General features: G+C 39.0%; 1 protein-coding gene and 1 pseudogene across 1 annotated transcript; one reads left to right on the forward strand and one right to left on the reverse strand.

Annotated features, from left to right (window-relative positions):
* Positions 1–672: 672 nt before the first annotated feature.
* Positions 673–8,750, reverse strand: LOC131325079 (glutamate receptor 2.8-like; annotated as a pseudogene).
* An 8,054-nt stretch (positions 8,751–16,804) lies between these two features.
* On the forward strand, positions 16,805–18,670 carry LOC131327514 (uncharacterized). The gene is made up of 3 exons (XM_058360675.1): positions 16,805–16,881; positions 17,354–17,516; positions 18,245–18,670. Exons 1-3 carry the CDS (start codon positions 16,805–16,807, stop codon positions 18,668–18,670), a joined length of 666 nt encoding a protein of 221 aa, XP_058216658.1.
* Positions 18,671–23,945: the final 5,275 nt, after the last annotated feature.

Genomic DNA, 23,945 nt, shown 5'->3' on the forward strand with positions numbered 1-23,945 from the left:
TAACCTTGACAGTAGTAGAAAGGGAGAGAACAAGTGAGAAAGCAAAAAAGAAAGAACGTAGGAGAGTGGGAGAGAGCGTTATTTAACATAGAGGCTAAGAGGGCTAGGACAAAATGGATTGGTGGGATGAGTTGGGCTAAAAGAAAAAATGGATTAGGCTAAACTCTCTCTTTTTTTGTTTGATAGGCAAAAAAAAAATTTTAGAAATCTTGACAAAGGGTACATAATTAGGCTAAACTCTTACATATAATTTTTTTTTGAAAGTGACCTTGGCTATAGCCCACCTTAGCCCTCAAGTACTTCTACCCTTGATCTAACGTATCCTAGCCATACCTGTATTCTTTTTTCTTTAAATTTTCTTGAATTCTCATATCTATATCGTATCTGTATCCCGTATCAATATCCATGTTTCATAGGTCAAGTCTCATGAGAGTTCTTAATGGACGTTTAGTTTTTTCTTTTTCCTTTCACTATATTACATGAGCCTATACCATGCCGTTGCTTGGTGTTTAAGTGATTAGGAATTCTTTTCATTTTCTGGTTGCAGGAGCATTTGAGTTTCTGTAATGTTGATTGCATCTATTGATCCAAGAACCAAATACGTTCTATGACTACACCCCTGTAGGAGCATATAAGTTTGTGAAAGTTTTGAATATTTGACTTGGTCCAGAATCCGAATGTAATATTTAACATTATTCATTGCAGCAAGCGATACATAAGTATCATGCAGTTGGATCTGCAAATATACAACAGCGCAAGGAGTGAAAATCTCCCAACTGAAGATCTACATTATATATATATATATATATATATATATATATATATATATATATATATACACACACATTGAAATGAGCTTTTCAAGTACAATCTACATCAGAAAATCATTCTTTTGCTTCAATCGTCTCCACAATTTCTATAGTTTCATGAATTGGGGTACTGTTTTCCGTCGTAGTAAACCCTTGATCATCATCAGTGAAATTCCATTCTGCAAGCTGAGAATTGTTCCTTGCTGGACTTTGTGGGCAATCAGCAGGGACTACCATCACTTCATTTGCTCGGTATGTTTTCTTGGATGCATCATATGAGTTCACTTCTTCCTCATCGAAGTTTTTAGCCATTGCTATTAGCTTTTGCCATGTTGATGACTCGTTAGAAGCCAAGATCACCCGATTGTTGTATAGGAAGGTAGACAGGGATATGATGAGGGCAGAAATCAAAGATGTGGCAGCAACTAGGTAAAGACCCTTAAAACTCTCGAGATTGAGGCTGTCGGAGGTGGTCTTGGCACCGTCTTGCCCTGCACATTCAGCTTCTTCTCCAAACCATTGGCGTTGGATTTGAGTCAATTTACCTCCCTCCTTTATATTTAAGATTGCTCTTGAAACGTCATGTACAAGGGGAGATCCCTTTGGAAACGCCTGCAGGTAAAGATCCACATGAAACATATAAAATTTGTTGCTGCTGAGTTTGTGATGAAAGATGATTATTGATTAGTAGAAGCCAAAAAGAATGAAAATGTCGCTTCTCAAAAGTAGGCCTTTCAAAGTTGTTTTGAGGTAAACAGAAAATACAAACTATGCCAAATAAATCCGAACAGCTTTCAAGACAAAAAGAAGTCATAAGCTTCAGCACTAGAGCCACAACACATACCCCTACCGAACAAGCAGTCGGGCAGGGCAATAGAACAAAACTACAGGCTTAATGCTATTTCTATACAAACAGTACTTTGGACAGAAGACATGTGACAAATGATGTGTTGTTTTGTGTTTCTTCCATTTAAAAGTAAAACTCCAACCGTAGAACCTCACAATTTCACAGTTGCTTTTGTGAAGAATTCTGTTTCGTGAACGACTTTCCCAACTCTGCAGGGTATGACATTATGTTTGATGCTAAAGCTGCCTTAGACAAAACACAAGACACATGCGCGCGTCCACACACACACACACACACACACACACACACACAAATATATATATATATATATATATATATATAGAGAGAGAGAGAGAGAGACTCACAAATCCAAAGCCTGCAGTCATGTAGATTGGTCCTACCATAGTGTACTTAGTACAGTATTTGGGGTTGGAAAGGAACAACCTTACATAAGGGAGCTCGTGGATAATTGCAGCAACTCCTCCATTCTTACTTCCTTTTGAAAGGGCATCATCAAACTGTTCGAAAGTGCTATAGTTCCTAAAATTTGGGAGATCAAGTACCTCTCTTTTCAGTAACTCTTTGACAAAAGTACCATTGTGGTAGCCAACATATTCTCCATTCTTTCTAAGGTCCCTGATATCTGTGACACTGGGTTGTAACTTTTGTACTGTTAACATTGATGTTAAGCACGCTGTATAACTCGATGATAGTACCAGCACCACGAAGATCCACACGATTACCACAAACCTTGATAAGTTGCTGATCAGCTTCTCCTCTGAGAAAACAAACAAACAATAAACAAGTTCCTTTTTGCGAGACTTTTTGCAGTGCTATTAAGAATGAATTTGGCCTACTAAATCACCATATGTATGTGGTTGTTTATCGAAGAGATTCTTGAGCGTAAAAATTATTAATTACCTATGGACCATGTGCGAAATAGACATGGATATGGGTCTTACTATGGGCGAAAACAAGTGTGGAGAAGGAGAACCAGAATATAATTCCAACTTGCTTGCTAGGTGGGCCTCGGAATTCTTTGTTTACACGATGCTCCAGAACCCAAACCACAAAGCCAGTGAAGACAAAAAACACTGCAATTGTTAGCCACAGATTCATTTGTAGGGGTTTCAAGAAAATCCATGCATTCTTCCTCCCATCATCCTTTATTCGAACAATCATTGCCACGCTGGACTCTGTGAATGGCAATGTAAAATCCACAAAATTCAATCTGTTTGCTAGAATGGTTACATCACCCACAACAGCATCGTATTTCTGGAGATAGACATAAACTTTAGTTACTAGAGCTTGGCAAAGGGAAAATAAAAAATGCAGCAAATTCAGATTGCAAATTTGATTACCCCGAGATAGATCTGATAAATAAGATTATCGTAATCTCCAAATCTCCGGCGGGTTTGCCATCAGGAGTTTCAAAGGGAATAAACTCATAGGGGGCAGCAAACGGCAATGCGTGGTCCATGACCTCTTTGAACACAGCTATGCAGAAACCAGTGGCAATCACGGCATTAGTTTGGGGATGCCTTTCCACTTTGATGAATTCATCCATAACCCTTTTGATTGGAACTCCAACCCTCAACTTCCGTTCACCTGTTGGAATTTCCCAACCTTTGGGTACAACATTGGGTCTACCGGGCCAAATGATGGCTTCAAGATCTTCTTTGTCATTGGTGTCATTCTTATTAGTTGGCAATCTCAGATTCTTTGATATGCCATATTCCCCAGTCCAAAATCCAATTTCTATCTCCCCTTTTCCAATTACATTGACTATTTGAAAGGCTGACTGCTGTAACTGCCCATCGAGTAGATGGAATTCTCCACTTAACCCCTTGAACTTACTTTTCTTAATTGCTTGAAGTAGCCCTGGTCCCATTTCTGAGTATCCAATTGCAGCCAAATCTGTCGAGTTGTTTGTAGAGACTGGTTTTTTGAACTTCGGCTGACCGACACCGGATCTCTCAACTGCCATTGCTAACACCGTGGCACTATCATATGCCCACAGTCCAAGAACGTTTAGTTCAAATCTATCTATGTCTGGATTCTCACGACGAAATCTCTTTCTCCATCTTTGTGTAAAGTTTTGAAGCTCGTCTGAGTTTGGAACATAAGGCTTCACACCTAGTACCCCTTGCATCGAATTGATAACCTTAGCATCTAGAGAATCCAAGAGAATAGTTAGCACATCGGTAATGATCCAGACATATCCCTTGTTCATCATTCCAACATCTTTCACCTTTAAGAAAAAGCGAGAAGCGAGAGATGGTAGCATATGCACCACAAAAACCCTGGTCTGCAATGTCTTTAGCTTGTGAAGTTCTTTAAGGATATGATCATCTGCAGCTGAAACATAGATAGCAATTCGATAACGCACTTGAGTACCAATCCCTAGTAAAGAATCGGTTAAATAAGGACCTATTCCCCTCCCAAAGTTGGTGTCTTCATAAATGAGCACCACCTCCCTCCAACCAAAGGCCTTAACCATAGCTGCAAGGGATTCAACCTGAGAAGAGCTATTTTGTCCTCCTCGAATAAAGTATGGATTGTCTGACGGTGAGAGAGTAGGACTCGTCGCTTGAGAAATTATAGGAACTTGTGCTTTTTTCCCAATATCAATCATGAAATCTGCTTGTGTGGATTTTTGTGGACCTAGAATTGCCTGTACTCGGAAATTTTTCAACAATTCTATAGCTGCAAATAAAAGATCAATAATAATTAGATCCCAACCAATACTTGAATTCATATGCATAGATTTTGTGCATGGTTCTTAAAAACGCAACCTCCACCTTGGTGTAAAATGTCTTCACCCAAGTACGGAGGAATTTTAAACCACAATAAACCATTTTGGGGCAAAAGTTCCCCATAATAGGTGAAACTAAACTGACTGTGGAAGAGGTAAAACTACTATAGACTATTAAATATGAGAGGAGATATTTTATTGACTTCGATGTTGAAACCATACAATGAGACCCTTATTTATATAAGAGAAAGAAGCCTAACTATGGAAGGGAATCATCCCAATTATAACAAAATCGTAATCAGTACAATCAAATCACAATCTCAATATCATGATGTGATCACGATATTATTTTGTAGAAGCATTTATTCTAACATCCCCCTCGAACTCAAGTAGGTCTACCAACTTACTAAACCAAACCGAGCCTTAAGTCCCAATCACTTGGGGTCGGCTACATGAATCATTTTCCTTCATTGAGCTCTGTCAAGGGCCGCTTGTTCACACAAACCTACTATACTCATATCGTTGCGCATCACAGCATCTAATGTCAATTTAGGTCTACCCTCCCAGTAGCATTGCTACCCAAAGCTATCCTATCCGCTCTCTTAACTACTGCATCTCCTAATCTACGGTAGACATGCCCAAATCACCTTAGCCTATTTTCCCTCAACTTCTCTTCTATGGGTGCTACACCTACCATCTCACGAACCGTTTCATTTCTAATCATGTCTCTTCTAGTCTTACCACACATCCAACTCAACATTCTCATTTCCGTTACACTCATCTTGTTCACCTGTTGTTTCTTAATAGGCCAACATTCTATCATGTAAAGCATCGCTCTGTTGTTTCATAATAGGCCAACATTCTGTCATGTAAAGCATCGCTGGTTTGATGATAGCCAAGCCAAGCCAAGAGAAGTCAGAAGAGAGAAATGGCTAGGAGAGCCAAAAGCTGGGAGCCAGGAAGATAACCAAGAGAACCAAGAAAAGCCGAAAAACAAAGAAGTCAGTAATCGAAAAGCCCCGAGCGCGGGTGGTGAAGAGGCATTGTGGGTGCAGGCAATTGAAAAGCGTGAAGAAGATTAACAAAGTAACTAAGTGCCCGGCGGACAGCAACAAGGCTTTGGCCGCCCGCCAGGAGCGAATATCCACAGGGTCTAGATCTTATAGCTCTGATACCATGTTAAATATGAGAGAAGATATATTTTATTGACTTAGATGTTAAAACCGTACAATAAGGCCTTTATTTATACAAGAGGAATGAGCCTAATTATGAAAAGGAATCATCCCAATTATAATAAAATCGTAATCAATTACAATCAAATCACAATCTCAATATCACGATATGATCATGATATTATTTTGTAGATGCATTTATTCTAACAGACGACACTTTAATCACCGATGCAAATGGAGAGAAGAGTGAACATAACTTAACACTTAAATAAAATATAGCAAAATATAGCCATTCAATTTTCACTACTACTTATAGGCCCAGCAGAGAGTTGATACTCATACACTTAAACAAAATAGCTTGCCCATTATCCCATAAACTACCGTTCCACCTTGTCTGGAGATTTACTCTTTATCCTATAGCTAAAGCCTAAAGGTTTCTTTTAAAATTCAAACTGATCGACAACGAACTGGAATGGAGATTCCGGCTATCCGACAATCTTTACTCTTTAAAATAATGGCACACAGATGATAAGTAACAAGAAAAGACCTCAGAAACTAATCCCAATACTTCTTTGATAAGGACAATCTTAACATAGATGCCACTAGTACTAGAACAACCCAAGAGAATGTTCCGCACACGGAAAGAACTAATTTCGTTCCTAACAATTACAGTGCCGGCCCTGACCTTTGGGTTGCCCAAGCCCGACCTTCTACTTGGTTGCCTACTAGTGTTAAGTATAAAAAAAAAAATGACATACAAGCAAAAAAAAATAAAAAATTTGACATACAAGCAAAAAAATAAAAAGAAAGAACAAAAACAAGATTATATTGTCTATTTAGCTTGAATTACATCACCTGAGTATAGTGTTTTATGATTAACACGATCCTATTCAAAGAAAATAACTTTTCCTTACATTTTTTGAAGCAAATTCTTCAATTATTAAATCATCATACTTTAACTTATCCAAGTACTTATTTTCAATTGATATCATAGTTAATCCACTTAATCTCTCCTGTGACATGATAGTCTGAAGATAAGTTTTTATCAACTTCAACTTCGAAAAACTCCTCTCAGCCGAAGCAACTATGATCGGAATAGTCAACAAAATCCAATAAGCAACCCAAACCATTTAGAAACTGCCATCTTTCCAATAAGACCTTATAAAATCAAGGATGTCCATCGATCTTGTTACTTCTATCTGCAATATTATTTTCAAATGTCTAAGTTCTTGGAATAACTCCTTCCCGTGAATATCAACATGTTAATTGTATTCCAAGAAACTTTATAGTTTAGTGCAATGCTCCATCAATTGCTCTTCAATAGCACTCTTGAATTTCACGTTAAACAAAAATCCAATGATTGCTTCATAAAGTTCAAATTGCTCAAATTGGTCCTTAAATGATGCAACAGCTTGATCTATGATGCGGAGGAAATAAGAAAATTTTAAACAATCTTCCGATGATTGACTTTTATTGGCATCATCTCACACATCCTCATCAAATTGCTTCTTTCTTAATTTGAACAACTCTTTTTTTTTTTTTTTTGCAAATACCAGTTGAAAACAAAGTAGTGTGCGAATATGAAATGAATCAGATTTCATACTTATTTTTTCTTATAAATCAGCATTGTTCTTAACTTCTTTACATAATCAGAGTAAGGGTTTACACCAGGTAAATTTGGGGGCAAATCAGAGTAAGGGTTTCGCAGAATCCTGTCCCTTCTCGTTTTGGCTATAACGTCCCTTTTCTATTTTTTTTTTCTTATCTGACAGCCCTCCTAATTTTCTCTCTTAATAATTTGCCCTCCTAATTTTTTTTTTATCTGTTATTTACCCTAGGTATAGAAAACCTCTCTTTGCCCTCCCAATTTTCTCAAGTATTATATTTTTTTTAAAGTGGGTGGAAACCATACATATTTACTTTTTAAAAAAAAATTTGTACAAAATTTTTTGGACGATGTCCCTAAATATATTTTTTGCTGGATTTCTTTTTTTTTTTTTTGTATACATACAAATTTTTTTTTTTGTTGCCCCTTGCCGGGGGTTGCCCGAGCCGGCCGGTTTGTGGGGCTTACCCCCTGGCCGGCCCTGCTAACAAATGAGCCAAAGAAGCCTACCCCACGGACTGGAGGGGCTGCTGTCCCTTCAAGGGACAGCAGCGTGCTGTCCCGAGACCGGAGCCGGGCCCCCTCGGCCGGGACAGCACGCTGCTGTCCCTTCAAGGGACAGCAGCCCCCCGTTTGCATACCGCAGCAATCCGCGCTTTGGGTTGTGCTTTGGGTTGCGCCTTGTTCTCAAACACCTGGTCTGCATTTTGAAAAGTTGAGCCACGTACCCCTTGCATGGTTCTATAAATGGGCTTCCACCACAGCACCACACGTATAGGTATGGGTCACCCCGTTACCCATAAGTTGCAATCAATGCAACGGGAGCGGGTCCCGTCTAGTTTGGTTAATAATCAGTCCCGTCTAGCTAGTTTGACTTTTGTGAACCCCACAACAAAAATGTCTCGATGAGTTTTACAAAATGAAAGATTTCAATTTTTGTTGTGAGCTCGAAACAGGGCTCACAAAAGCCAAACTCGATGGGACTGGTTAACCAGAGTGGATAGGATATGTCCAACGGCTCCTACCCATCAGAGCTGCCGAAATGTGGTTGGATTTGCATCTGTAGTATTGCTATTGTATTAATAAACCTTTCATGATTTTTCTCTGAAGTATAGACTTGGTGCTACGGACGCATACGTTTCCACAACTACATCGCATATGAGGAATTCAAGCTGTATATATCAGTAGTTATGGAAAGAGAATATAATGTACGTACCTGCAGATGCTGCCTCCACAACATCACTCTTGGAATCTATAGCGTGAAGAACAATTCTGGTGGTATGGTTCTGATCATGTACTGCATAGAAATCGTCAAGCGCCATATATATGCACGTCCGGCTCATCTTTCCCACGATATTGTCCAAATCAAGAATTAGCCCAACATCAACCTCTATTAAACCACTACTACTAGCATTAATTTCTGCCCCTAATAATGGCACAATATTGTAATAGCAGCAGCTCATCACCAACAGTAGCAATAACCATTGCTTCTGCATGCCGAGAGAGAGAGAGAGAGAGAGAGAGAGAGAGAGAGAGAGAGAGAGGAATATTGAAAGCTTTGTTTATCTAGCAATTTAGCAAAATGTTGTGGAGAAAAACGTGAAAGTACGATACTGGTGGTACTTACATTTATATATGTGTGTATACAGAGAGATGAAGTATTTGTCGGTCTCATTATTCTATTAGTTTTTGTAATAATTTTAAAGATTAATAAAAAATATTTACAATAAAATAAAATAAAATAGAGAGATGGAGTACATATTGCCACATTTTGTGGACTAGTCAGGCGGCTGTACCTAGGGGCTGGGAGATATTTGTGATCAGTCATAATAAGTAGAATATATATCAAAGTCAAACCATGAAATTAACAATCATAATTAAGCTACTAATTTCGAGTAAATTGGCTTGTGCCGTGAATATGCTAACTAGTACAACTGCGTTAATATTGTAATTTTTTCTTGCTGATTACTACTTACAAGTAACCATTTTTTTGATGTTGATGGAGTATCATTTTGGCGTTTTACTGGTGAAATACATTGAGATTTAACGGTCCCAAATTTTTTCTTAGCTTGGCCTGGGCACCAAAATGTTAGGAATTAGGATAGGAACTACAAAGAACGCGGTATTTTGATAGGGATGGTCCCGCCTAACTTAGACAGAGAACTACGGATTTTTGGAGACTTTTATATATGAAAAATGGATCCTCTTCGATTCATATTTTGGACAGGTGGAGACAGTCTCAATGGGGACTGTTTATTTATTGCAATAAATGGTTTGAATGTATTTTGAAACTCTTATAGATAAGAAACTAGTGAAAAAAAGTGGTTGTATTTTATAGAATGTATCTTCCAGGTTGAAATTTGTGCCGAGCAATAGCAAATTAATAGCCACAACAAAAATCTTTCCAGTTAGTCCGCAACTCCACACGGCTATAGTCCATAGGGGTTTTAAGATAACTTTTTTAATTAGGGGAGTCATTCGGTAAATCCTCCATCTTCATTTTATTATTATTTAACCTTCTAGAATTAAGAAAAAATTATTGTATGCATGTTAATCGGACTCTCTATCTGATTGTATATAATATTTCAATTTCTATATGCTCTAACCTTCTCGACTACAATTTTTTCTTTTTTCCAGGAATCTTGGAACACAATAATGGGTATTCAAATTTGCCGGTAGTTTCAAACTCTAAATCGATCTCTTTTTTGGTGGCACAAAAGAGAATTACTTGAAAGAATTACCTATGCATGAGGCATGGGCAATTTCTGTAACTTTCAAAAAAAAATAATGCATTGGTAAGATCCAAATTTAGTGGATTTGATATTTTTTAGAGAATTGTCCGTGCCTACGGCACTCCCAAAATATTTACCTGTACAATTCTTCGAACTTATGGTTAAGAGTTAGTAACAAAATAAAGGCTTAAAGACTTATTTGGTCCTTACAAAATTGACTCGGTTTCAATTTCGTCCTCCTAAATTTTTTTGTTTCAATTTTATCCTCACACTTTTAACACGATTTCAATGTTACCCTTCCCGTTAAATTTGGATGGAAAATGCCCGTGTGACAAACGGTTTTGTTGCTTGCGGTTGCGGGCCTCTCTTTTATAGTCATCCTCCACCTGTAAAAGAAAAAAAACCTAAAAACCAAAATCCATTCCCTATCTCTTTGTTTCCCCCCAATTGTCGTTCCCCAGCAACTAAAAACCCTAAACCTAAATCCCCCAAATCATTTCCCTCCAAACCCAGCAAACAAACACTTTCCCTGAATGTTTCCGCCGAAACCCACCCCTTAAATCGACAATCTTGGTGAAATCAAGAGAAGAAGATCAACGTGCAAGGGTCAACAACTCGAACAGCAGTGGTACACGCTAAAGCCAAGGTAAATAAATGGTATTGAGGTTTTTTGGTTTGTCGGCTAAATCTGTCTTAAATAATACTTGGGCAACCGCAAGTATTGGCTGAAAAAACAAAGGCCACCCATGTGGTGAGACTAAAAGTGATTTGTGGAGAAATTTGGGCGGTGGTTGAGTGGAGGACCCATTTTGTTTAAGTCAGAAAAAGACTGGGTAGGTCCCTTTCAACGAAAATTGCATTGGGTTGCTAATTCATCTTTGTTTGCAATTTGGTAGCTTCAAAGACGGTTACTTGCTCACCAGTTGATTACTGTACAGTAGATTTGTCTTTTTTATTACTTTATAAGTATCTTTCAATAATTTAAGATTTTTGTGGTCCCTAGTACGTTGATATATATAAAAGAGTGTATACCCCATTGATCTATCCAACAAATGGACCAAATTTATGGGAAGCAACAGGACACCCTCCAATTCTACCACCATAAGTAAGGAGATCAACTGGCAGGCCAAAGAAACTGAGGAAGAGAGAACTAGATGAATCCAAGAAGGGGGCAAAACTAAGGAGGAGTGGCACCACAGTGGTCTGCCAAAGATGTAATAGGACTGGCCATAATAGGAGAACATGTAAGGGATTGGTTGGAGGCAATAAAGACTTACCTAGGGAATCTTCAAGTCAAGCAACAAGGACATACGTAACATGCAAGCCATACCCCCTTTTTCTAATACTTAACTATATATTTAAATTTTTTCTGTACCTTTTTGTAATGGTTCATATATTGGCGCAGGGTACTAGGGCAGACAAGAGTAATATTGGTCCAAGGGGAGGTTAGTCGAGCCTGCTATTCGCAAGGAGGATTTGCAGGGAACCACACAATGAAAAATGCATTTGGATTCATTCCGGGTCTAACAAAAATATAGAAAAATATCCATAATTTTTTTAATCTTATTTTATGGGGCCCTGTAAAAAATTAGCTCCAACAGACATTGGTAAATATTACTTTTGGATTCATATGGGCGAACCGAGCAGCTTCATCCCTACGAATCCAAAAGTAATCCTTACCGATATATGTTGGAACTGATTTTTTATAGGGCCCTATAAAATAATATTAAAAAATTTATGGATATTTTTTTAGATTTTTGTGGGACCTGAAATGAGCCCAAACGCATTTTTTCTTACATGGTTCCTGTAACGCCCCGATTTTTCAGACACGTTAATAAAATCTTTTTAAATGATTTTATAATTTCCAAAGAATGCGTTTCATAAATAGCAGAGATAAATAGAGAAAGTCTTTAATTATAAAAAGAGAAAATTTCTGTTATATCCCTTCAACTTTGAATGAAAATTCACTTTGGTCCTTCACATTTTAATTTGGACAAATATATACTTGTATTTTGGAATTGATTTCAATGTCATCCATGTGTTGGTTGCCGTTTGTTTTTTTTTGGATGGCAAATGGTCATGTACCCCTCACATGACTGTTTTTTAGGGGTAGATTTGTCATTCCACTCCTCCCTCAAAACCCCATTCTCTCTCTCTTCCCCACACCAAAACTAGGGTCCATGTCAAATCCAAAAAAAGGGGAGTATCACACACCGAGTAGCTCTAGTGCCGGCAGCGGAAACTAAATCTTGATGTGGGTTGTAAGAGTCCAAGCTTTTTGGACCTTCGTTGAGAAAGGAGAGGTGGTTTTTAAGATGAAATTCATTTATCAAGTCAGTCTCTCTGTTCACAAAGAAAGGCAAGGCAACGGAGTTCATGGAGGAGTGTTTTTGGAACGGGGTTGCTTGATTAATTTTGTATTATGTTCTACTGAAAATCTGGAATTCATCCCCTTGAATAAAATATACCACTAATTAAATAAACATCAAGTATCTTGTACTAGTTAGATTAGTATAACAGTCCATTGATGAAAATTGGGGGAGAAACCAGTTGGAGTTTTGCACTGGCTGGGTTTCTTTGTGGAAGGGGGTGGAGATTTGAGAGAGAGAGAGATGGCCGATTACCCCAAAAAACCGTCAGCACATGACCATTTGCCGTCAAAAAACAAACGGCATCCAACACAAGGATGACATTGAAACCAATTCTAAAATGCAAGTATATATTTGTCCAAATTGAAATGTGAAGGACCAAGGTGAATTTTTGCTCAAAGTTGAAGGGATATAACAGAAATTTTCCCTTATAAAAACTTAATTAGACATTCATAATTATTACAAACCGATAATAAATAAAGTTTGATAAGTTCTGTAAACCCTTCTTGGAATTGAACGTACAATACTAAAATATTAAGAGCTTCTTCTAGTAATACTTAGTCCACGGCTCGACGAACTCCCCTTCCTCGGCCGGGAGGTCTTCAGTGTGGTACTGTTCCTCCGGTTGATTGAATTGTTCTTCTTCGGTACCTAGCATTTTAAACGCCGTAAGTCGACACTCAGTAAATAAAACCCTTACCCTACTATCCCCCTTAAATTACATCTAAACATGTATAAACAATAGTTGAAATACAAGAATTTCAGCATATATCACATAATCCTTTTCTTACTATCCGTTCCCTTATGTGAAATCTACGATCTTCTCCTTAAGATCAATCTTACCCCTAATCCCTAACTATGATTGTGTCATGGGCCAATCACCAATTGTCTATCCTGCACATGGGGCTCTAAAAGGATATATTCCATTTATAACCATAACAAGGGCACGCTACCATATTTGGAACTGCCCATGGCATACCATCAGTTAAGATCGTCGTTAAAACCAAGGCTGGGCCCATGTTCGCACCCATTATAATACAAGGCTGAGCTCCTGTCCGCACCCACCTTAACACAAGACTAAGCTCCTGTTAGCACTCATCTTAGCACAAGACTGGGCCCTTGTTAGCACCCATCTTAACACGAGACTGGGCCCCTATTCGCACTCATCTCCAAACCTTAACTCAATCACTTTTCAAATTCATCCTTTACCTAGTATTGTCTAGATGGTTTCTGGAGTATACCAATCCAGTGATCTAAGCCCGATCTTATCAAACATTGCATAACTGAAATTTTAACGTTAATACAGTGCATGAAAAACAGTAACTCAATCATACAATAGTGTCCAGGCATCAATTCAATTCATAACATAGTAAGAACGCATTTTTTGACATTATTTATTTATAACAACTTTAATTTATCACCTGATATATATATATATATATGATTGGGCCGATGCCAATAAGCTTCCTTTAATGAACGAGTATTTTTATTAATACTAAAGAAGTTGGTTTTTACAAAAATATCACCAATTATCCACTTTATGTACCAGATAAATTAAACTGGTATAACTATTACGTTTTATACTAAATTGATATTACTCAGTTAGTAAATAATATCAAGTCAGCAGTTTTCATACTAATAATATCAGAAAGGTCATCTTTTACGTAAATAATATCAAATAGAATTTCGGGACCATAAATAATATCAAAATGATGAATCTGGCAGAAAACAGACAGTGAGCTATATTTTCCGTTCGGGCTCATTTCAAGCCTTAATAAATATTCAAAACTACGCTATTATACTTAGGAGAAGGTAGTTTAAGAGTTTATCTACCTTGGTTTTGATTGCACAATCTTAAAACGCGAACCAAGTGTTTTTGATAATTTGAAGAAGATGACTGAAACGGGGGACTTCGGGGTGTAGGAAAATAAACTTGTTATTCTAATAATAAGGGGGTTATGCTTTTGGGAGTTTTTTTCTAGGTAATGGTGAGTTACATTAATGAGAGTTATTAAATTAATGACCTTAGGTTTGTGAAACGTGAAGTGGGTTACATTATGTGTTTAGTATTAATTTGCATGTAATCCTTGTTTTTCTAGTATGAGTGAATAAAAGTATTCCAAGTGTTCTATGAAATTATCATCTTCTTCATATTGTTGAGTTGTGTGTGTGAGTGCTTCGTCCCAACCTAACCGTTGAAATAGGTTGATTTACCCCGAGCGTAGGGCTAAGTCGTTGTCAGCATAATATCCGGAAGTCTGGTATCGTTCTCATAGGGATGGTCTTTATAGCTTGCTAGGATTTTTAGATATAAGGGTTTGCGGCGTTTAGACGGCCAACTTTTGATTTTGCTTTGAAAGGTGAAAAATGCTCTTATGAAAAAGACTAGAAATGAGTTTTAACTAGATTAAACAAGCGGCAAAGCGTTGGAGTTTATAGCGCCCGAAACTTAGGTCATCGAACCATTCTCAACGAAAACACGGTTGAATCGCACGGTATAGGCTATCAACCGGAAGATTTTGCTATGAAACCATTAAAGACTAGAAATTAAGTATGGAGAACAAGCGAGCTCTTTTATTCTCTTGGCAAACACGAACCGAGACATCGCTCCGAAACCATGTGAGCAAGCACATGATCACCGGAGATTAACATTAGTAAGTTTTGTTACATAAAAGGCGAATGAAAGGTGCGTAAATATGCCTATTTACACCCCCTAACTTAGGTTTGTTATGTCCGTTTAGTGCGCTACTTGGAGTTTGATACTCGTTTTCTTTATTTCAGGACCTACGGAGCTGTTGGATAACATTTGAAGCTAAATCAATACAAAAATAATTAACGACGCAAAGCGAGCTCAAAGTCATGCTTGGAGAATGTTATACTTGCTGATCAAATTAATTAAGAGGTGGGGCCAAGCTTATAATGGATGGTTCAGCCAATAAACTTTTTGGCTTTGCACGTGCATATGATGAGGGCCCACTAAATTCCTTTTATTAGGCTACAGGTTTACAACAGCAAGTATAAAAAGAAGCAAGGTTTTGTTTTTAGGGGATCTTTCGAGAGAGAAAAAAGAGACAGGCACCAAGCAGCAGAAAACAAAGTCACGGCTTATAAGAGAATCCACCATGCACGGCTAAATTCGTCGGCTGGGGTAACGAGGAAACTCTTTCCAAGTAGCGTAGTTGTTAGATTTCTAGGGTTCTATATTCAACTTGATTATATGACTTGATCGATTCGTAACTTTTTATGAAGTTTTATATTTTTCCAATATTCGAATGTGTTTGTATCCATGGTTTCAAGCACTGTCATACAATGGTTTCAAATATTTCAGGATAGGCTTTGAGATAGACTATACGACGTGAGACGGATCGTGCCGTTGGTTAAGTCTAGTGAGACGATCCGTGCCGTGTTGAGATAACCTATACGGAGTGCGAATTTTGATTATCTTTTTAGGAATTATCGATAGGAGTTGCTACCCTACGATGATCTGGTTGAATGTTGAATGTGAACCCTAGGTTTCGAAACAATTGCATTACGAGGGGAGACTGAATCGGAAACCCTAGTCCTTTCTCTCATTTGTTTCAAAATCCTTTAATTGCTTTCTAGTTTAACTTTAGTTTAATCAAATCCAAATCAAAATCCAACTTCTCTTTACTTTCCGAATTAAATTAGAAATTAATTGAAAGTACTGTAACTTAGCTTTTTACTCCCTGCGGACGATCTCGGACTTGACCGCTATTCTTCAGAATATTAGTTAATTCCTTGTTTTATAAATTATATTTTTGGTACGAAAACGACAGACCAGCGAACCCTTCTCATTTTCCATACCAAACCTCAAGCCACGAGTTGCGAAAGGCAAGAATAACATAAGTCACGAGGCGTTAATCACCCCAATGCCAAGCCTAATCAACTACTCACACATAGTAAAAAAAGACTAGAAATTATGCTTGGAAAGGTAAACATGATTAACCGATAAAAATAGAAATAAACTTGATTTATGAGTAGATCCAACAAGTAGCTATAACATTAACTCTTGAGAATTAAACATACAACCACTACTTACTTGAGTTGTTGAGGAATTAAAGACAAAGCTTGGAAGCAATAACTATGGAGCTCTCAAAATACAAAAAAGACTTAAAGTGTAGAAAGTTACATAATGGCCAAATATGGCATGAAAGGCTATTTATAAGCCTTACAAATCAGCCAAACATAGGACCAAAAGACTCCCAAAATATCCTAAAAACATGCCTAAAGTAAAAACTTTCCATATATGGAAGGTTGAAAAATTCAGTACAAAAAGCTGGTCGAAGGGCATTGGTACCGGTACCACAAAAACAAGGTATCATTACCAATGCAACTGTCTTCCATATCAGCAACATGGTACCGGTACCATAAAAACAAGGTACCGATACCTCTGCCTTAAAATTGCAGAATTGGTACAGCTTGGCCTTTGAGCTCTTGTAACGTCCCGTCGACCCTCCAATACTTTGATACTCGATCATTGGAACTTGGCGGAGATGTGCCTTGTGGCCATGGACCCTTGGATGCCCTCGAGGGCTATCTTCGAAGCATTCGATTCATTTGATGCATTTTGGTTCACTCCTCACCAACTTTGACCACCGAACGACCTACGAGGCTTCTTGTAGTGCCGATAGGTACCGTTGACATTGAAACATGTGCCGTCAGGCTATTGGATACATGGCTACAACCCGATACATCCCTTGGCATTCAAAACCGCCTTATTAGCATGTTTCACCTGAAAAACTCACAAGAAATACCTTACATGCATTATGGGATAAAAACGACTACTTAAATAGAATAAAGCCATACGTTAGAGGATTTGAGCACCAAGATTGTACAATCTTGGGTGTTAATCAGTGTGCTCTTGCCTCTAACAAAGTGGTATCAGAGCTAGGCTCTTAGAGTCAAAGAGAGAAGAGAGATGGCTACTAATGGAATGATTCCATTTCAAATGCCACAGTTCACCAAAGACAATTATGAGAATTGGTGTATCTGCATGAGAGTGATTCTTGGATCACAAGACTTGTGGGAGCTTATTGATATAGGTTTACACAACCAGAAAATGTAGCTGCTCTGACTCAAGTCCAAAGGGATGCTTTGGCGGTGACGAAGAAGAAGGATCAAAGAGCTCTTTCACTCATCCACCAATGTTTGGATGATGCTTCGTTGCAAAAGATTGCCGAAGCAACAACTTCCCGGGAAGCATGGGTTGTCACGCCCCGCCCCGCCCTACGCACGGCGCCCTACGTGGGCCCGAGCCGGTGCGGTCACGTGCCTACAACAATCCCATTCATTTTTGTACAATATTGTCCGCTTTAGGCGCCCAAAGACCATAGACTTCCCATTAGGATCGCCCAACCCTGGACTACCCCAGGATGAGCACGCTTAACTGTGAAGTCCCTACGTTCTTTGGCCTGCCTTCACGGCTTTAAAAGGCCGTGTACAAGTAGGATGGATCATTCCTTATAAATTATGACCTGCACCCCCCCCCCCCCCCCAAACTGGCTAGTAGGCTGTCACAATTTACCCCTTTAAATGTGTAACGTCCTCGTTACACAGTACCCAGCAACCCTCCCCTAGGGTTCGTGGCAGTAGAGCGCATCCTACTCACCACTTTGCCCAGGGTTGAGCTTTGATACCACCTGTCACGCCCCGCCCCACGCACGGCGCCTTACGTGGGCCCGAGCCCCGAGCCGGTGCGGCCACGTGCCCACAACTATCCCATCCATCTTTGTACAATATTGTCCGCTTTAGGTACCCAAAGACCGTAGACTTTCCAATAGGGTCACCCATCCCTGGACTACCCCAGGATGAGCATGCTTAACTATGAAGTCCCTACGTTCTTTGGCCCGCCCTCACGGCTTTAAAAGGCCTTGTACAAGTAGGATAGATCATTCCTTATAAATTGTGACCTGCCCCCCTCAACCAGCGAGTAGGCTGTCACATGGGTGATCCTCCAAACTTCCCATGGTGGAGTTGAGAAGGTGAAGAAAGTTCGCCTCCAAACATTAAGAGGTGAATTTGAAGCTTTGAAGATGAAGGAGTCCGAATTGGTTTCGGATTATTTCACAAGAGTTTTGACTATTGTGAATAATTTGCGAAGATACGGTGACGATTTGAAGGATAATCGTGTGGTAGAAAAAATCATCCATTCCTTAGACAAGAAGTTTGACTACGTTGTTGTAGCCATTCAAGAGTCTAAAGATTTAGACACGTTGGCAGTTGACACACTCATGGGATCGTTGCAAGCCCATGAAGAACGACTTAACAAGAAGAAGCAAGAGTCGTTAAAGCAAGTGCTACAAACAAAACTGTCCTTGAAGGAAAAAGAAGGAAGGCAAGAGCAAAGTCAAAGAGGTTGAGATGGAGGACGTGGTGGACGTGGCCATGGAGGACGCGGTGGACGAGGCTGTGGTAGAGGAGAAAGCAATTTCAGAAATTCGTCCAACAAGGATGAAAGAGGTCAAAATACATTTGATCCAAGAGGGCGCGGAAGAGGAAATAATTATAGATTTTCTGGAAGAAGGTATGATAAATCCCAAGTTCAATGTTACAATTGCAATCAATATGGTCATTATGTAGCCGTGTGTCAAAATGAAGTTTGTGAAGAGCAAGTGAACCTTGTTGAAGACAAACATGAAGAGACGGAGTCGACTTTATTGTTGGCATACAAGAAAGAAGAAAAAGGGAGACATGAACTTGTGGTATCTAGATACCGGTGCAAACAACCATATGTGTGGGAGGAAAAAGATGTTCATGGAGCTTGATGAATCTATCATCGGAAAAGTCACTTTTGGAGATTCTTCTCAAATTCCGATTGAAGGGAAAGGTAATATTTTGATTCGTTTTTAGGATGGAAGGCACCAAATAATTTCCAATGTTTTTTATGTGCCCAACATGAAAAGTAATATTTTGAGTTTGGGGCAACTCTTGAAGAAAGCCTATGATATTTTTATGTGAGATCATAGTCTTTCAATAAGAGATGAAGTTGGAACTTTGGTTGCAAAAGTACTCATGAGTCATGACAAGAAATCAAATGTTTTTGCTCAACCTTCAAAATGATGAGACTAAGTGTTTGCAAAGTTGTGTCAATGATCCCTCTTGGTTGTGGCATCTTCGTTTTGGGCTCTTGAATTTCAGAGGACTAACGGTGTTATCTCAAAAAAAGATGGTAAATGGACTACCTTCCATTAACCATCCACATCAACTTTGTGAAGGATGTCTTTTTGGCAAACAATCAAGAAGAAGTTTTCCAAAAGAAGCAATTTCAAGAGCTAGCAAGCCCCTCCAATTTATTCACTCCGATGTTTGCAGGCCTATCAATCCACCTTCATTCAGTAAGAGCTGGTATTTTCTGCTATTCAGTAAGAGCCGGTAAATCAATAAGCCAATTTTTTCATCTTTATTCAAAAAAAATTGGATTTCGGTCAAAAACTTTTACTTTTTAGATTCCTCTTGTCGTGAGGATGCAATAATTCCCAAAAAAATGACAATAAGCCAAGTGATACGAAAAAAATTTGAATAAGAACAAAAAATAAGCCACTGTAGCTTATTTGTCCGAACGGGCCCTAAATCAGCCACTCTTACACAATATTGATCCCATCAAATTTAACTATATTCCTATGAATATTTGCTTTTACAAATAAGGGAACACAAATTCAGCTATCTTTCTTATATATCGTTACCCTCTCCCCCTCACCAAACCATCTTATATATCGTTACCCTCTCCCCCTCACCAAACCACCACTGCCCACATCTAATGCCACGCACATTGCACAATCACCACCCTCCCACTCTTTCTCTTCACAATAACAAAGATCAATTTCGTAGAGGAAAAAGCATTTTTGAAAAGAAAAAAAAAACAGAAGGGGTGAGAGAAGGAAAAATGGAAAAAGATATAAAGGAAATAAAAGTTTTCCTCTCTCTTTCCTCTTTCCTTACATTACCAAACACCAATTTATTGTAACAATCGGAAAAAACAAACACGTTAACAGCCCTAGAATTTTACCAGAAAGTTTAGGGAGAAAGCCTCTGTCATAGTTTGCTTATTAAAGAAAAGTATCCCCCTCTCTCATAACGATGATTACATAGAATAGGATCGATGCATGTCAACCAGTTACCGTTCAAAACCCATTTCAGAAATCAAAATGCCATTTACAGATAAAAGAGAAAAAACATAACTTGCTTCAATAGGACCAAACACGGGAAAAAATTGTTGGCAACAACGGGAGAGAGAGAAAGAGAGGACTCGGGTGGATTTGAATTGGGTATAGGTGAAAGTATGAGATGGCAATTGTGTAATATGCGCAAAGAATGTGAGCAATTTCTTGGAAGGAGAAGAATGCCTCTCAACTCTTGGATCAAATGAATCTCAGCCCTTCTTTTAACTTGGGCTTGTGTGATCCCCACACCCTTGTGTTTTATTAGGTAGATCTTATCGGTAAAAGTTTTGTATAATAATCCGAACCATTGAATCTACCAATAGACGGTCTAGATCAGAACTGTCTCATACAGTCCAAAACATGGACAGGAGAGGATCCAGATCCATTATATATGTAGTCTATTTATCTTGAAGTCAAAGCCGTGGGGCATATAACTTGAAAATTCTATTAGGCAAGAAAACAAAATGTAATCAATACCACTGAAAATCTGAAAACTCATGTTTTTAGCACTGGGACTCCACGCAAGGCATGAACGCGCGTGTAGGCATTTGTTTATTGAGTGCGTACATGCCAAGACTTGTTGCGTCTAACATTGAAGGATTGAATGCCATATTTATAACTTCCAAATGAGAGCGATTGCCTGTGACTTGAATGGGAAAGCCACAAATGGTTTGAGGGTTGCCATGACGGATAACGACATCAAATTGATATTTGGCATTGCTTGTGGCCCTGTGGGACTAGAAGAATTCTCCTTGTCGACAACAGAAAATCGAAAACAAGCTTTGTGAAACGAGTGTTCCCCAAAGACAGAACAATAACGACAAAAAATTTGAAGGTCTGCTTCGACAAGGCTTTGAAGAAGAAAAACAAAGAGAGTGCAAAAGATGTAGCCCGGTTGTTGACTCTATTCCTTATTGCAACACTGTTTTGCCCCCTAACGATTCAATATGTGAGTTGGTCTTATTTGCCATATGTTGAAGATTTGGAAGAGAGCCGGACATATGCGTGGTCTACAATGATTACTGATTACTTGATTAATGAACTTGACAAGAGGTGCGAACCCAAAACCGTCGGTGGATGTATAATGGGACTTATGGTAAAAATACTCATTATCGTTTTCTCAAGTATTTTTCCACTATTAAATTGTGCGCTAAACATATTGTTCTTGAAAAAGCAGTACTTCTTGTGTGAATACACCAGCATATTGCCTGTAATGATGGTCCGAGCGTATTTCCCAAGATTCATGAAATGGTCCCTGACCATCCTTACTCAAGAGCTGGTGAACACACCATTGGAGTCTCTCGAACCTGGAAAGGTAAAATCAATCAACACATGAGCTTATATCTTCAAATTTAGACTCTGCGTTTGTGCAAAAACTCGAGTTCTAGTTATTTTGCTCTTTTCTGTCAAGGTCAAAGACTCAGAATTAGAATGGACTGATGAAGAGAAGAAGAAGTTGTCATTCTTCGAGGTTACAAAAGACAAGGATGAGATTGAGGACGACAAAGAGCACGACCAAGAGCACATGCAAATTCAGAACCACAACTGTCAACTTCAAGAAGAAAACGAAATGCTGAGGTCTGAGAACACCAACCTGAAGAAGCAAATCGCAGAGAAAGATGAAAAAATCATAATGTTGCATTGACCCTGTTAGATCTTTTTTCTTTGTTTTTTTGATCGGCAAAAGTAACAATTTATTAATAAGGGGGAGGGAAAAGGGGCTCCAATCAAAAGTTGGAAATACATCAGATTAGGTAAGCCCAAAACACCAAAAGAACAAAGCCCAAAACACCTGAGGGTCAAAAATCCAAATATACAACTAAAGCACAACACCTGAAAACCTAGAAGCCCAAATAACACAATAAGCCCAAACAAGAAAACCCAAAACCTAATCTGCTACACCAACTTCCATCACCCGCCGCCATCCACCGCAAACTTCACCACCAGACCAAAACCACCACCACCATCGGATCGTCAAATCCAGCACCACCTGGCCACCACCGACCACCACCATCACTGGAAAAACAAGCACGAAACACGACCCTGTCAGATCTTCAGAGCAAGAATGGCAAGGATGATACCGTCCCTCCAGCAAATGTCACCCAAGTATATATACCAGGTGAATTTCTTCTTCTTATTTTTGCAAAAATTCACCAAGACAAATCTATCTAAGGTGAAAATGTAATGATTATGCCTACTTTGACATCAAGGTGAAAAGCTAAAGCTGTTGTCCATTACTGGTACGTACGTACGGTTGTTTACTTTTGGCCAGTTTTCACAGGATCCACTATAAAAACACCCTCCTTTCGTTCCCATGTCACAGCCAACATGCAAAACTTGTTCACCCAAACGCATAATTCTTTGTAAAGGTTATATTCTATCCTTAAACACACGTGGCCATTATAATTCCTTTCTTCAATTGATACAATATGAGAAAAGACCATGACATTGTTGGTTAATTTGTTTGTGCTTTATGTTTATTATTTATCTGAAGTTGTGTTCTGCAAGAATTCTACTATGGTGCCCGAACTGTTTTAATTTGCCAACGAATACTCTCTTATGTATATGCATATCTTATTTATCCGAATCTTTTTATTCATCTCTGATACTGCATATGTTGACGTGTAACCTGTTTATGCCATGCCATATGTTTCTGTGTTTGATGTTTGTTTCTAGCAAAATAAATGTGTGGCAAAATTCTGCGACTGTCCATTGGAGCATGAGGAGTTGATGCAAAGGGTCTTCCAAGAAGTTACAGGCTTACAGCCACCGGCCGATATCAATGCACTCCGGGAGTGGAACGAGGGCTTGATTTGGTTGAGGACAATGACGACCGGACTGAAGCTGAGGGTGAGGGCAACACGGTTGGAATGGAAATCGGAAATGAAATTGGTACTCAAGTGAGAACCACTGCCCCAGAACATGGTACCAGCACACCCCCCAAACGGAAAACCCCATCCAGTGGGACAGATGCTATCTCCATGAACAACATTTTACAGAACATGGCGAAGAAGAAGCAGTACCAATCTGTGGTGAAGCACAGATACAACATGGCAGACGTAATTAGGGTCGTCTCTCAAATGGAGTACTTCAAAGACCCTCCACCCCCGGTGTACTGGTGGCTTCTTGACCATTTGGCCGAGGATCCCATGAAGCTGGAAATCTTCGTTGGCTTGCCAAATGACATGCGAAGGTTTTCTTTCATTAAACAGGAGCATACAAAGGCAATGATGTTAGCAAACGGACAATTCAACGTTGTTCAACGGAACCTGAACCAGTACAAATCCGTGGTGAAGCACAGATACAACATGACAGACGTAATGATGGTCCTTTCTCAAATGGAGTACTTCAAAGACCCTACACCGGTACACCCCCGGTGTAACAGTGGCTTATTGACCATTTGGCCGAGGATCCCATGAAGATGCAAATCTTCGTTGGCTTGCAAAATGACACGCAAAGGATTTCTTTCATGAGA

The sequence above is a fragment of the Rhododendron vialii genome, chromosome 5a (genome assembly GCF_030253575.1).
Source record: "Rhododendron vialii isolate Sample 1 chromosome 5a, ASM3025357v1".
NCBI classification, from domain to species: domain Eukaryota; kingdom Viridiplantae; phylum Streptophyta; class Magnoliopsida; order Ericales; family Ericaceae; genus Rhododendron; species Rhododendron vialii.

Bases quoted from the DNA above. Each gene is read 5' to 3' on its own strand.
- LOC131327514 (XM_058360675.1), top strand. From the start codon at position 16,805: ATGTGCCTTGTGGCCATGGACCCTTGGATGCCCTCGAGGGCTATCTTC. The intron at 16,882-17,353 runs GTTCACTCCTCA...TTATTGATATAG, and splicing joins GATTCATTTGATGCATTTTG to GTTTACACAACCAGAAAATG. The intron at 17,517-18,244 runs GTTGTCACGCCC...ACCAGCGAGTAG, and splicing joins CAACTTCCCGGGAAGCATGG to GCTGTCACATGGGTGATCCT.